At 34.1% G+C, this 16,424-nt stretch overlaps 1 protein-coding gene and 1 pseudogene across 1 annotated transcript; both read left to right on the top strand.

The window, feature by feature from the left end:
- Positions 1–471: 471 nt before the first annotated feature.
- Positions 472–15,440, top strand: LOC134734844 (bile acid receptor-like). The gene is made up of 8 exons (XM_063628217.1): positions 472–526; positions 4,186–4,194; positions 4,615–4,980; positions 6,548–6,688; positions 13,019–13,161; positions 13,261–13,365; positions 13,495–13,594; positions 15,280–15,440. The coding sequence occupies exons 1-8, from the start codon at positions 472–474 to the stop codon at positions 15,438–15,440; spliced, it is 1,080 nt and encodes a 359-aa protein (XP_063484287.1).
- On the top strand, positions 3,187–3,297 carry LOC134734937 (uncharacterized; annotated as a pseudogene).
- Positions 15,441–16,424: the final 984 nt, after the last annotated feature.

Below are 16,424 nucleotides of genomic sequence, written 5' to 3' on the forward strand. Positions count from 1 at the left end.
TATGCAGTGTGTTTACTAGAGTTGTACGAATGCTCACTTGAGGTGTTCTTTCCTTACCAGTTGAATGTCCCTAGAAGGTCATATACCAGTTAAACTCTGCCATTTTGCCTCTTAATTGCGCATGCTTGAGCCCACTCACCTAACTCCTGAGCTCTTATTGGAAAGCTGCTGATCCATAGCTTCTCCTGCCCTGCTCATATCTGCCTGACTATCTACTGTAACAGAATTAAATAAATTGGTGTTTAGAGATGAAAAAATCAACATTTTCCCAATTAAAGTGTAAATATGAATGTCTTGTATAAATTCTGCTAAATCCTCAGTTTAAAAAATAGCGTTGTACTTTCATCAAACCATACTGATTTGATAACCATACTTTCAAATAGTCTGCAAAAATTTTGTTTCCTTCATGTTTTACTCTGAAAAGCCCAGCATTGACTGAAATGAATGAAGCAGTGAGAACTGGACCAGAGAATGGCAAATACTTATGTCAGTGCATCTGATAGGTATTGTCTTGCTGAACCAGTCAGTGCATTGCTATGATATGTGACAAAAACTACAGTAAAAAGTTGTTAATAAGACTTTTTTTGTGAGAATTATGGTTAATTACAGAGATTTAAAAAATAAATTAACAAATGAACAAAAAGCTGTAAATTATTCTCTATGAAAGAAAATAATTAACTTCAAAAATCAATACTAAAATATTGTAAGCAAGAATGAAAGGTAAGGAAGGAAAAGCACAATAGCCTAAAATTGTATTCAGTTTTAAAAAAGAGAATTAACATGCAAATTTGAAGTTATTTTTATGGGTTGGCTCAAACTAGTTTTCATGCAATTTAGTAAATGCAGTTCGCAATAGCTTTTCACATGCTTCACATTTTAATCTTTTTTTAAAATTTTTTTTTATTATTATACTTTAGGTTTTAGGGTACATGTGCACAATGTGCAGGTTTGTTACATATGTATACATGTGCCATGTTGATTTCCTGCACCCATTAACTCGTCATTTAGCATTAGGTATATCTCCTAATGCTGTCCCTCCCCCCTCTGCCAACCCCACAACAGTCCCTGGAGTGTGATGTTCCTCTTCCTGTGTCCATGAGTTCTCATTGTTCAATTCCCACCTATGAGTGAGAAACACATGCGGTGTTTCGTTTTTTGTCCTTGCGATAGTTTACTGAGAATGATGTTTTCCAGTTTCATCCATGTCCCTACAAAGGACATGAACTCATCCTTTTTTATGGCTGCATAGTATTCCATGGTGTATATGTGCCACATTTTCTTAATCCAGTCTATCATTGATGGACATTTGGGTTGGTTCCAAGTCTTTGCTATTGTGAATAGTGCCGCAATAAACATACGTGTGCATGTGTCTTTATAGCAGCATGATTTATAGTCCTTTGGGTATATACCCAGTAATGGGATGGCTGGGTCAAATGGTATTTCTAGTTCTAGATCCCTGAGGAATCGCCACACTGACTTCCACAATGGTTGAACTAGTTTACAGTCCCACCAACAGTGTAAAAGTGTTCCTATTTCTCCACATCCTCTCCAGCACCTGTTGTTTCCTGATTTTTTAATGATGGCCATTCTAACTGGTGTGAGATGGTATCTCACTGTGGTTTTGATTTGCATTTCTCTGATGGCCAGTGATGATGAGCATTTTTTCATGTGTTTTTGGGCTGCATAGATATCTTCTTTTGAGAAGCGTCTGTTCATGTCCTTCACCCACTTTTTGATGGGGTTGTTTGTTTTTTTCTTGTAAATTTGTTTGAGTTCATTGTAGATTCTGGATATTAGGCCTTTGTCAGATGAGTAGGTTGCGAAAATTTTCTCCCATTCTGTAGGTTGCCTGTTCACTCTGATGGTAGTTTCTTTTGCTGTGCAGAAGCTCTTTAGTTTAATTAGATCCCATTTGTCAATTTTGGCTTTTGTTGCCATTGCTTTTGGTGTTTTAGACATGAAGTCTTTGCCCATGCCTATGTCCTGAATGGTATTGCCTAGGTTTTCTTGTAGGATTTTAATGGTTTTAGGTCTAACATTTAAGTCTTTAATCCATCTTGAATTAATTTTTGTATAAGGTGTAAGAAAGGGATCCAGTTTCAGCTTTCTACATATGGCTCACATTTTAATCTTAACATAAGATTCTTATAAAAGGTAAAGAGAAAGAAAACGGAATGCAAGAGAAACAGGAATTTTTTTGCAAAAAGAATAAGATTATAATATAAATTTAATCTTAAATGCAGCTTTCTTTTACAGTTTGAACTCTGATTTCCATGCCAACAGAACATCGGCCAGTTTTCTACTGTAGTGAAAAAGAGACAGTCTTTTTTGACAGTCATCCAAGAAAAGTCCTCTTCTTTTTTTTTTTTTAAAGAAAGCCACATTGTTTTACTGTTAACCTTTTTTCTTATATAAGGCTGTCATTTGATATTCATTCAACATTTAGCATTGCTTTGGATACTGTAAGATTGTAAATGACTTATGTAAATTAATTAAAATTATGATGTTTACCAATCTTGGTGGCAGAATTTTGAGGATAAGAATAAGTCTAATCGTCTAATGATTCAGCACCAGGGGAAGCACACATATTAAAGACATTGAACAATTAAGTATTCCTAGATCCTTCTACAGCCAATTTTTAAATTTTAAATTTAGTAATTCTCCTGAAAGCAGGAAGTAAGTTGGTGTTTGGGAGCTTCTGATAATAATGATATACATTATGTGTCATTTTATAGTATATACATGCTTTTAATTAGGTATAGTCATGTGTCACTTAATAACAGGTGCTGCTTACATATGTTCTGAGAAATACATTCTTAGGCAATTTCATCATTGTGTGAATATCATGGAATGTACTTACAAAAACCTAGAGAGTATAGCTTACTACATACCTGGGCTCTATAGCCTAGCCTATTGCTCCTGGGCTAAAACCTGTATAGCATATTACTGTACTTAACACTGTAGGCAATTGTAACACAATGGTAAGTATTTGGTAGATTATTCTAAACATAGAAAAGGTTCAGTAAAAATACGGTACAAAGGATAACAAATGATACACTTGTATAGGGTACTTATGAATAGAGCTTGCAGGACTGGAAGTTGTTCTGAGTGAATCAGTGAATGAATGGTGAGTGAATATGAAGGCCTAGGACATCACTGTACATTACTATAGAACTTATAAATACTATCGCTTCTCGGCCTTTTGGCTAAGATCAAGTGTAGAACTTATAAATACTGTATACTTAGGCTACCCTAAAATTATAAAAAAGTATTTTCTTTCTTCAATAATAAACTAATTCTAGTTTACTGTAACTTTTTTACTTTATTAACTTAATTTTTTTAGCTTTTTGACTCTTTGGCAATAATACTTTTCTTAAAACACCAACACATTGTACAGCTGTATGAAAATATTTTCTTTATATCCTTTTCCTATTCTTAACTTTCTTCTATTAAAAATTTTTAAAACGTTTAAAACTTTTTTATTAAGGACAAGACACAAACACATGCATTAACCTGATTTACACTGGGTTAGAATCATCAGTCATCTTCCATCTCCATATCGTTGTCCCTCTGGCAGGTCTTCCAGGGCAATAATACACATGGAGCTGTCATCTCCTATGATAACAATGCCTTCCCTGGAATACCTCTTGAAGGAGCTGCCTGAGGTTGTTTTACAGTTAACCTTTTTTTTTTTTTTTTTTAATAAATAGGAGTACACACTAAAATAATGATAAAAACCATAGTATAGTAAATACATAAACCAGTAACATGGTTGTTTATTATCATTATCAGGTATTACGTACTGTACATAATTGTATGTGCTATACTTTTACGTGATGGCAGCACAGTAGGTTTGTTTACACCAACAGCACCACAAACATGTGAGGATGGTTATGACATCACCAGGTGACAGGAATTTTTCAGCCCCATTATAATATTATTGGACCACTGTTGTATGTGTGGTCCATTATTTACCCAAATGTCTTTATGCATTGCATAACTATATTTCATTTCATTCTTACAGTGACCCTGTGAATTAGGTAAATTTACTCAGATAAACAACAAAATTAAAACTAGTAATTTAAATCTGGCTACAAATGGCAACGGAGGGCATTGAGATATAGCAAATGAAGAGTTCAAACAAAATTTTTCTTTTGTTTGAAATAAGCAGATAACTGGTAAAAGTGTATTTTAGTTTGATATCTTTGCGAGGTAGTGAAATAATTTATTAATTCATATTGTTCTTGACCGGAATACACTGAAACTAATTGTATCCACAAGGGAAATGCAGAAGGTAGGGAAAACCTTCTTCTGTTCCAAACTCTAGGACATATTATTTTTCACTTGAGGGAGAATGGATTGGTATGTAAGCTATGAACAATGATTACCCTTTCTCATAGCTCCTGAGCAACCTCTGCATGCCTCTGGGATGGTAGCATTTATCATGTATCAGTTGTTTATTGTCTGTCCATCATGCTGGACAGAAAGCTTCTGGGATGTAGTGGATTTGTTGAACTAACTTTGCTTATTGAGCATTAAACACTTTGAAATTTGAAAACAATTAGGAAATTTTGACTTTTTACCATTTGTTCTTTTTCATGTCTTAAAAACTAGATATTTTACCAGAACAAATTAGTTATCAGCTGCATGACACTCATTTTCAAAAATCACCTTATTGCCAGTATTGTACTGCTCAGTTTCCTCCAGCTTTACAGTCTGAATCTTTACAAAGTCATTTCAACACTTATAGATTGGATCCACAGTATGGTGATGGTGGACAGTGTGGATTTAGTTCCTGTGAATTAAATAAACCCACTTATGTGGTTGATCATGATGCTGAAGATGGATACCCTGGAATAAAAAGGTCCAGACCAACCTATTCTTCCTTGAGAAATAAGGGACAGGAAGAATTCTGTGTAGTTTGTGGTGATAAAGCATCAGGATATCATTATAATGCACTTACTTGTGAAGGTTACAAAGGTAAGGATAAGATTAAAATAAAATTGAAATCTTAGTAGAAAATTTTAGGCATGTGAGAATACTCTTACTTTTTAAAGTATGAGAGTTAAAACCAGGGAGAGCCGTGCTGTGTTTAAATGGATCAATCTGTGGGATCAAAGACATGAAAATGGAATGAATGTAAAGTTTATATATTTTTCATTTTTCATGAGGACTTTTACATTTAAATGTATAATTTGATATTTACAGAGTAGAAGATTTCCATATTCCTAGATCAGTCTCATGTTGGAAGAGAAAATGATGTTTTAAAAGATCTGAATGTTTACTATCACATCTTTTTATGTGGTTGCTATAATTCATGCATTTGGAGGAAATTTGAATTGAATGACTTATAAGAGTCTATATTTTTTAATGCTTTGCAAAAACAAATTAAAGGTCTGAAAGTGAAGACCATTGCATTTTCCAAGAGTGAAACAGTCCTTGATAAAATTTGAGGTTTTGAAATACTCCTGCCTGGCTTTTATTAAAAAATGCAGTTTGGGAAGAGAACTTGCGAATCATTAGGTCAATATAGTAGGAAAACATGTCTTGTAGAGGTTCAGAGTGAAGTTGCACTGTTAGAATCTTACAGGTCACCCCTTACAAAGAATAGCTAAATGAAGACTATGGGAAATGAAGTAACAGCTTTGTGAACAGAATAGCTGGGCACATGTTTGCTTACTCTTGAAATGCAGGGCCTTGCTATTAAAACTAGATTGACAAATGAGACATAGTTCTGGAAACCAAAGTTGAACTTTTTACTCTTTTTGTTGCATCTAAATCCTGAAACTCCCACTCTCAAGTGTCTATGGAAAAAGACGATATGGCTGGACTTTAAGAGGGATATTGACTAAGTTTATTGATGTCACTGCTTGGAATGGAAGAAAAAGATAGCAGGGATTATTGCATAAGAACAGGAATTGAAGGAGGAAATATGAAGAGGAACTACTATGCATGGATTTAGAAAGTGAAAGAGAGAATGTAGACCTCCCCCTCCCCCTGCCAAACATGGCCCCCTCAATGTCTCAGTCCAAATAAACTAGCAACACTTTCTCATCTGGGAAAGTGCTAAAAAAGAGACATACGTAGGGAAGTAAGTTTGGCAGAATATTTCTTCCTTTGTGGGTTGAGTGGAAATGTGAGAGAAGAAAAAAGATTTTCTCTATAGTTTTATTTTACATGACCACCTATTCTTTAAAGGAAGTCTTGAGAGATGCTTCATTAAATCTTGATATTCTGTAAAACGTAGTTTAAAAAATGCTTTTAGCTGATATAACCACAGTAAAATAGAGAGTTGACTTAATGTAATAGAGCTATTGAGTTTAATTTCCAGATGCGATTACTGAAAGGAATAACCTTGGAATAGAATACATGAATCAGGAGAGGATTAAGACAACTATCCAGATAAATGTATATCAAACAAACTTATTGAGCGAAAAAACATTTTATTGAAATAATTTAGTTAACTTGATTAATATGAAGGCATATATTAGTAAAAATAATTAACTAGAAATACCTATGGCAAAAAATTTTAAAACTTTGTTATTAGGTTTTTTTCAACGTAGCATCAACAAAAATGCAGTATATAGTTGCAGGAATGGTAGTCACTGTGAAACGGACATGTACATGTGTAGAAAATGTCAAGAGTGCAGATTGAAAAAGTGTAAGGCAGTAAGAATGTTGGCAGAATGTAAGTGCCATGTGTTTTGCTTTTTTCTGAGGCGGATTTTGATTTTTTTTTTACCTTACTGAGAACTTAATGCATTCTTCAGGTTGTCATTTTGAATGTCTACTTATTTGTTTGGATTTAAGCTATTTCTCTAGCAAACTACTCAATTTGGATGGCCAGTTACGAATGTAAGTAATTATTTCCATAGACCCTGCTCCATACTATCTTGCTCTAATTTTGGAAATAATCACATTTTCTTCTTAATTGAAAATCTTTGTATTTTCATGTTACTTAACCTAAAGTCATGTATTGCATCTAGAAAGAGCAGAATTTTAAGTCAGTAGTTTCCAAAAGCTTACAAGATACCTAGTTATGTAGCATCTGCTGGTAATTAACACACAAGTGTTAAAACTCAACTCTATAGGCAGAAGAGTATGTAATCTTTTTGAATCCCTTCTATGTTCACTGTGTTTTTTGCTTAGATTATATGATGTTATTTAATCCTTACAGTAGTACTACAATTTTGACATAATTTCCTCAATTTCTCCTATTCCTTGTGGCTTAATTTTTAAATTAATTTTTTTCTTGTTTCCCTCCCTCCCTCTTTTTTTTTTTTTTTTTTTTCTAGACAAGGCTTGCTCTGTTACCCAAGCTGTGAGTGCAATGGTGCAATCACAGCTCACTGCAGCTTCCACCTCTGGCCTTAGCTTCTTGAGTAGCTGGGACCACAGGCACATGCCACCATATCTGGCTAATTAAAATAAAATTCTTGTGTAGAGATGAGACGTTGCTTTATTGCCCAAACTGGTTTCAAACTCCTGGGCTCAGTGATCCTCCCACCTCAGACTTCCAAAGTGCTGGGATTACAGGCATCCCATCATGCCCAGCTAATTTTTCTTTAAAGAGTACTATTAATGTTTTCTTTTCATGTCTAATCTAGGCTTGTTCAAACTCTTATTATTTTGCATTTATGCTATTATATTAGTTTCCTGGCCATTTCTTCATTCTCTCTTTTTGGTCAATTTATCTTTAGCTGTCATAATAATCTTCATTTTTTTATTAAGCTATACTCTTGTTCAATAAATGCCCATGCAATATTCCTTTTATTTCATACTGATTATTATTATAACCCAATCTCTTTTGTCAAAGTTCTTCATCAAAAGGATTCCTATTACTTAAAATTTTAGATATGTTATAGATCTTAAGGTTATCCTGTCCAACTAGCCTGAATCCTTTACTTTAGCCCTGTTTTAGTTAGCTTGTGCTGCCATAAGAAATACCATAAACTGGCTGGTTTAAAAAGAAATTTATTGTCTTACAATTCTGGAGGCAGGAAGTCTGAGATCAGGGTACCAGCACAGTTTGGTTCCGATGAGGGCTCCCTTCCTAGCTTGCAGATGTCTGCCTTTTCTGTGTGTCCTTACACAGTGGAGAGAAGAAAGAGCAAGCTCACCAGTGTCTTTTCTTAGAAGGGCACAAATCCCATCACCAGAGCTCCACCCCTCATGACCTTATCTAAACATAATTACTTCCCAAAGGCTCCATCTCCAAATTCCACCACATTGGGGGTTAGGGCTTCAATACATGAATTTTGAAGGATGCAATTCAGTTCCTAGCAATCCCTGGTAAGTTGTCTTTTAAACTATACCTGAAAACCTATGTGAAAGGGAACTCATTTTCTCCCAGGACAATCCATAAATGAGATCAGTCCTCCTTTCCTCTAAACTTGAAGGAATTATTCCAAAACTGAAAAAAGAGAATCGATATGAGTGTAGTTGTCATGGAATATGAATATAAACATTATTCAAATGTTATTTATATGCTTTCCAGTCTCCCGCTGCATCTTTCTATGCCTCTCTCTCTCGTTTATCCTTCTATATTTGAATTTCTGGCTGTCTGACCCCATATTCTAGGTAAAAGGAGTTTTCATCAGGAAAGCCCTGGATTTTTATGTGGCTTGGTTTCATTCCATAAGCATACAACTGAAATGATGGAACTGGAAAAAAGATGAACCAAAAGTATTAAATACACAGTACATTCCTATCTTCATGGAATACAGGAGTCCCAGTAAAGTAATCGGCATATCATTAAAACTTTGTGATTCCTATGGAGTACACCAAGCTAGTACACTTGCTTCTCAAGCATTTGGTGCCTATTTATCTGAGAGATGTGTTCACAGAACAGTGTGCCTATCTCTCTAGACTTAAGTCTGCTGAAATCTATATGTGTCAAATAAAACACAGAACAATGGAGATATTTTATTTGAAAGGCGCCGTGCAAGGGGGGAAGGGACTTTTGCAATAGGGCAAGGGGGACTACTGCAATAGGAAGAATGCTGTAGTTAAAAGATATACAAGCAATTCAAGAGTTAGGCAAAGAAGAGTTTATAGAAAGGAATAAATAAAGCTAGAAAGAACTGATTATAGAGTAGGATAAAAAGGTGATATGATCAGATAATGTATCAGAGAATGTTTTACTCTGAGTCTAGCCTAGTCTCAGAAAGCTATGTTTGCTGGCTCAGGCTTAGGGTGGATCAAAGTTTCAGGGCCTGGAGCAAGAAATGAAGGTTAGCCGAAGTTTGATTAATACATATTATGTTTTGATTGATTAGTGGGGATAAAACAGTTAAGATAATCATTCAGGAAGCAGAGAATGTGAATTTGCACGGTCTGCGTCTGGCTTTGTCATAGGTAAACAAAGGGGCATCCATGAGTCTTACCTAAGTCAGATTGGGAAAGGTAATTCTTTGCAGGAAGCCATTTTCCAGAACATAAAAGGATGGGAAGATTCCTTTAGCTTTCGCTATTTTATAGGAGCATGGGACTCAGGTAAAATTTGAAATTGTCAAGACCTAGTGATTTGAGGGTTGCCCCAAGTTTGCCCTAAAGTAATGCATGACTTTGTTTTTATGATCCTGCCACCATTACCATAGATATTCATACTACACTCACCATTAAATTGAAGTAATATACTTTTTCTTTTTTTCAGTTTCGTAAGTAGTTATAGAAGCCTGTACAAACAGAGCCTGTACAACGTTACTTTCTTTCCTGTGGAGTCCTAATTCCCTTGCCATATGATGATACTTTAAGTATCTGAATATAACTATCTTGCTCCTCATGAATTCTTTTCTCTTATTTTAAAGTATCATGTCCACTACCAAACATGGTAATCAAACATGTGCAAAGCAGAGTGGAATTCAGTCTTTCTAGGTACTATGGGTATATTAATATAGTTTAAGAACACATTGGCTTTTAAAGGTGGCTGCACTATAGATCCTTTTTCTCTGTTTTAATCTCAGCTCAATCTTACTGGCTGCTAGTAAGTCTGGACCCTGAAACTATTATCTTATATTGAGCTAAGAGTTGACAGACTACCTCCTTTTGCTTGTACATGTACTGCTATTAATTTACTGTTACTAACCAGTTCACTCTACAAAGTTCAAAAGTTGTATGCCAAGGACAAATTTGATTTATTAGCAAGGGTGTCCCCTAACCACACTCTGAGGTATGATTACCGTAGGATATCCCAGGTAGTGGAAGTCATTTGAAGTGAGATGAGTTGTAATGTCATGGTTCCAGATTATTAGTGAATTAAGATCCTAGCCAAAGGTTGCAGACATAGGAGACCAAGTCCTCTACTTTCAAGGGTGCTGGTGAGATCTAAGAATGGTTATAGGCCACTAGAAAAATAGGCGAGGGCTCAAGAGAAGGTTTCACTCTCACTGGGGAGCTAAACAGAAAGCTAATAAAAATAAAAAATAGAACCAACTGTTTTCCACATATCTTACTTAATTCTCACTATAACCACAATGAAATACGCATTTTATCATTCCATTTTATGCATGAGGAAAGCAAGTCATAGAGTCACATAGCTAACTTGGTGGTAGAGCCAACATTCAAACCCAGGCATGCTGACCAGCTCCAGTATTGGTTATGTTAAACATTATGTGGTGCTACAGTCAGAAATACAATGTGTGTGACTGTGTCCTCCTTCATGTTATTCAAGATTGGTTCAAAAACATTGCAAAGCCGACCTTGCAGGTTAAAGATACTAGCACTTCCTGCTAAAGAGCACTGGAAAAGTCAGGGACTGACATCATGTGCAGGTCTTAATATCTATCTTCAGTAAACTTTTCCTTTGTTATATTTCAGCATAATATTAAGTCTGAAGAGCTTTTAAAATTTTTTTTGTCATATGATGTTTGGGTTATTTCTTTAAGATAACATTGACAATTTGATCCATATTGTGGTTTAAAATATTGTCTAGAACTAGATGAAATGTGAAACCTTGTGACTTACCATTAAAAATATTCTTATAGACTGGCATTTATCTATTTATCAACTTTCTTTGAATATGGTTCCTCAAGTAGTTATTACTTTACACCAACAATCTTGAATCCAACCTACATCTCCAGTCTGGCTCTAAGCATATATTAAGAGGACTTGTTAAATGACGTGTTAAATTCCATATATACTTTGTCTAAAGTATTTCCTTGATCTTCCATTCTAAGAATCTGTCCAAGACAGAATTGAAATTAAGCTGACATGATTAGTTGTTCTGTTAATTTATACTGGGTTTCACTGATTATTGCTTTTCCTTTTGAGTTTCCATAAACAAATTGTTCAGGTTTAGTTTGTATGAATTTATCTTTCTGCCTCTTTTTGAAAATCATTATGAAGCATTCTGACTTCTAATGACATTTCCCTTATTATCTACTATTCCTCCAATATCAGACTATAGTTCAATTCTATAGAAACTAATGTTTTTCAGTTGAAGAGATATAAATGCATTAAGAACACTTGCTTTTAAAGAATTTTTTCACCCATTTAGATGACCATTTTATTTTGTGCTGTCCAAAAAGTTTGACTTGTTTCCTTTAAGTTGTCATCAATATTACGTACAGGCACCAAGCTATGAGTCTCATTTCTTGCTTTGAATGTAACTAAAAACATGCCCTTTTCCCATATATCATGGACTCCATTTTGACATGGCTTCTTATTTTTCTTTTTCTTTTTCCTTTTTTTGAAACAGGATCTCACTGTGTTGCTCAGTCTGTGGAGTGCAGTGGTGTGATTACAGCTCACTGAAGACCCGACCTCCTGGGCTCAGGTGATCCTCCCACCTCAGCCTCCTGGGTAGCTGGGACTACAGACACACACACCATGTCTGGCTAATTTTTATATTTTTTGCAGAGATAGGGTTTCACCATGTTGCCCATGCTGTTCTCAAACTCCTGCATGGCCCCTTTCTTTAAAGGAGTCTATAATTTCTCTTTCCAAACAGTTAATTGTTAATTTGAAATCTTTCTGTAGTTGAAATTCTTTACCACCATTTCCTCTTGTGCCTGTGTAAGATTTTATGAATTTATTTTTCACCCTTTCATGACTTATCTTCACTTCTCTGCCGTTCCCTTTTCCTTTAGGGTACTCTTCTTTCTCATAACTAAAACCTCTTAAAATATACATCTTTAGTAAGCCTCCCCACAATTAATTCCCTCTGATTCTAATGACTCCTTTTCTTTATATAATTTTTGCATTTGTGTATTCAGTTCTAATGTTTTAATATTTGATATTCTTTAAATGGCTTCGTATTTTGATATATTCTTGTTTCCCAACAAAATAATGAAATAATTTAGAAAGAGGCTAAAGCTTTTTTTTTTTTCTACCTCAGCTCTTGATATACTTTTTATGTGGTTGGTATGTTTTAAACACTTACGAAAAAATGATGGACATAATAAATGATAAAGATTAATATTTGGTTAGTTTTAGTAGTTATTTACAACAACTGTTGCTCTTCAGGTAGAAGTTCTAGTTGAAGATTCAAAGATGTGTAAAGGTGGCAAGCCAAAAATAAAAATTGTTCACTTTATAAAGAGTGTCCACTGCCTTGTCTTGATTATAAGAAAAAAATTGACTGAGCTGATTTTGAACATCACAAGATACTCTCTTGACCATATGATGTAAAAATCAAAGATAAAAGCCTGTAGCTAAGGTAGTTCAACTGCTTTGTGAGTTGATATTTTATGTTGTTTCCAAAATATAATTAACGTGAAAATTGTTCTAATATTAAAAAGTCTAAATTTATAATTTGGAGATGCAAAATTAATGTATAATTTATGTCTAGGATCACTATGTACTTTTAAGTAGACAAGATAGTTGTGGAATGAAAAGGAGAAAGTAATGTAGTAAATGTTATTGCTATGTACATACTTTCCCCAAAGAAGGATTCTTTGTAAAAAGACAAGTCTATGATGATATATGTATATATATGTGCACAATATAAGATAATTTTAATCCTATCATGTTATCTGTCATATCAAAAACATTTTATGTGAATTTTGTAATAACACAGGTTTGCTCACAGAAATCCAATGGAAATCAAAGAGACTTCAAAAGAACTTTAAGCAGAAGAATCATTTTTACTCTAACATCAAAGTGGAAGAGGAAGGAGTAGACAACACATTTCTATCATCCACCACTAGATCTGGAAAAGTGGCAAGGCTTTTCTTATAAAATTTGTTTCTTTAATTATGGTGTTTTGTTTAATAACTATGAATTCTATATTTATAATTTTCCTCCTGTATTTTCTTATAGATTCAGGAAAGCATGGAACTAACTCAAGAGGAACATCAACTCATTAATAACATTGTGGCTGCTCATCAAAAATATACCATTCCTGTAGAAGAAACAAATTTGTATGTGTTCATTTGTGAAAGAAATAATGTATAATTATGTTAGGAAACAAAGGCACAAGTGTAACAGTTTAAAATTTCAACAGATACTTGAAAAAATAAAATTCATTAATCTTATTGCTTTTTTATGGGTTAGCTGCAGGAACATGCAAATCCTGAACTGAGCTTTTTGCGACTCTCAGAGACAGCAGTCCTACACATACGTGGGCTAATGAATTTTACCAAGGGGCTCCCACGTAATTACCTTTGGGAAAAATTAATTTAATACTTAAGCTAATTTTATAAAAAGTTCCCTGTTTTAAGGGAAGTGGATATTTTAGGAAAAGGAAAAAAACCCTCTATTTTTTCACCAACGTTTTGTTTCTTTTTTCTTTTTTTCTTTTTTTTTTTTTTTGAGACGGGGTCTTACCCTGTTGCCCAGGCTGGAGTGCAGTGGCATGATCACGGCTCACTGCAGCCTTGAATTCTTGGGCTCACGTGATCCTCCCATCTCAGCCTGCTGATTAGCTGGGACTATAGGCATGCACACCATGCTTGGCTAATTTTTGTATTTTTTGTAGACAGAGGGTTTCACCATTTTGCCCAAGCTGATCTTAAACTCCTGGGCTCACAAAGCTGCCTCTCAATGCAAAAACGTGTTTATTTTGTCTGCTTTAATCAGATGGGTGAAAATCTAAATATTAAAAAATACTGCTCAGAGCGTAGAATTCAAATAAAGAGGCTAGGAAGAGTAGTGTGGTGAGGGGAGTAAGGATGGTTAATGGGTACAAAAATATAGTTAGAGTTAATAAGATCTAGTATTTGATATCACAACATGTTGATTACAGTCAACAATAATTTATTGTACATTTAAAAATAACTAAAAGAGGCTAATGCAGTGGCTCACACCTGTAATTCCAGCACTTTGGGAGGCCCAGGCAGGAGAATTACTTGAGCCCAGGAGTTTGAGACAAGTCTGGTCAACACAGCAAGACCCCATTTCAACAAAAAATTAAAAAAATCTCAGGCCTGGTGGTGTGTGCCTGTGGTCCCAGCTACTCAGAAGGCTGAGGCTAGAAGATTGCTTGAGCCCAGGAGTTCCAGGTTACAGTGAACTGCGATTACACCACTGCACTCCAGGGCAACAGAGTGAGAACTTTGTCTCTAAACAGCAACAACAAAAAACCCCACAAAACTACAACTGGAATATTTGTAACACAAAGAAAGATAAATGCTTGAGGTGATGGATACCCATTTTTCCTGATGTGATTATTACACGTTGTATACCTGTATCGAAATATCTTATGTACCCTATAAATATATATACCTACGATATACCCATAAGAATTAAAAATAAAAAAGTGAAATTATTCAAATGACTTCAAAGACTTGAGGGTTAATGACGAGTTAATGGGTGCAGCACACCAACATGGCACATGTATACATATGTAACAAATCTGCACGTTGTGCACATGTACCCTAAAACTTAAAGTATGATAAAAAAAAAAGACTTGAGAGTTAAGACAAACAAAAGGTTAATTGTTTATTTTTGGAAAATGACTTTTTTTTCTATGAAGCATGTAACAAAGAAAATTCCCTGTATGATACTGAAAAATCAAACCACTGTTGGCCAAAACTTAGCTGTCTATTTACATGTACAGATATCTCATTGTAAACATAAATTCTTCAAGGCTAAATCAACTATGTTTAATTTGCTCTTGCCATAGGAAAAATATTATTCAGTTCTGATAGAAGTGCCCCAAAATATTCCCATGTGGAATCAAGAATTTATTTCAAATTTGAAATAACATATTATGATTATTCTAAGGGAGCATTTAGGATTCCTACTATTATATGAATAATTTAAAATGTTAAAATACTACATCTGAAAATTATCTTTTGATTATCGATTTCAAACAATTATGTGATCTTCTCTTTAAAGGATTTGAAAATTTGACCAATGAGGATCAAACTGCACTACAGAAGGGATCAAAAACTGAAGTGATATTTCTCCATGGGGCCCAACTTTACAGTCAGAAAGAATCAGCCTCTGAAAGTAAAAATGGATTTCTTTCTAACTTTAATGTTAATAGTTACTGTTAAATTTAGCAACAAATTGTATAACATTGAGCTATTTTTATTTTAATTTTGCCAGTTACTATAGGCAAAAATACTTAATAATAGCTCTTTATAAGTAGTTTAATAAAAAGCTATTTTTTATTATATAGTGTCATGGAAAACACGTTTTTGGAGGGTCTCTTATACAATGTTTCTAGAAACTGCAAACTATTAATTTGACTTCATGTTTCAGTAATAAAAATTATAAATCTATCATTTGCTGGGAGTATTTCTGATCTAACAACTATGCTGGATTCTGAAAGATTGAGTTTAAAGATTAGAAAGAAAATCAGGCTTTATATTTTTCCTTTTTACTAGGTTCTGTGAGAATATTAAATCATTCAGATTATATACCAAATTGTCACAGTGGGAGTGGTGATAGAAGTCTTATTTGTTCTATGGAAAAATTTTACAATGAAGAATGTCCTTCTACTACTCTAACTGGTAATATGACTCAATATGAAATATTATATTGGATGGAAAAATTTGTATATAATGTTTCACTTTCTTATATCGCTTTGAGATACAATGATGATTTCCATATGTTTGATTCTACCCTATGTTTGGATGAAAATACATTTTCATATCAGTTTTTTAGGTGTTACTGGAGAATTTATTACACATTGTTTTACTTCTACAAAAGAATGAGCGAATTTGATATAACTAATACTGAATATGCTCTGCTTGCAGCAACAATTGTTTTTTCAGGTAAAAACTTTTTTTTTAGGTAAAAACCATTCAGTGGTAAAAATCTGTATTAAATTTGGCAATGAAATGATGAGGTTTGTGGTTACTAAATTATTAATTACAGCCAAATGTACCAATTTTGTTTGATCACAATTTCCTTCTCTACAGGAGCATTCCTTTAAGCTTATATACATGCTATAATTTTTTGCAACTTAAAAAAATGCTTTCTTGACCTCATATCCACTTTCATCTACTCTTATTTCTCTGTTCCACTTTACAGAA

Source organism: Symphalangus syndactylus, chromosome 12, assembly GCF_028878055.3.
Source record: "Symphalangus syndactylus isolate Jambi chromosome 12, NHGRI_mSymSyn1-v2.1_pri, whole genome shotgun sequence".
In the NCBI taxonomy this organism is placed as follows: domain Eukaryota; kingdom Metazoa; phylum Chordata; class Mammalia; order Primates; family Hylobatidae; genus Symphalangus; species Symphalangus syndactylus.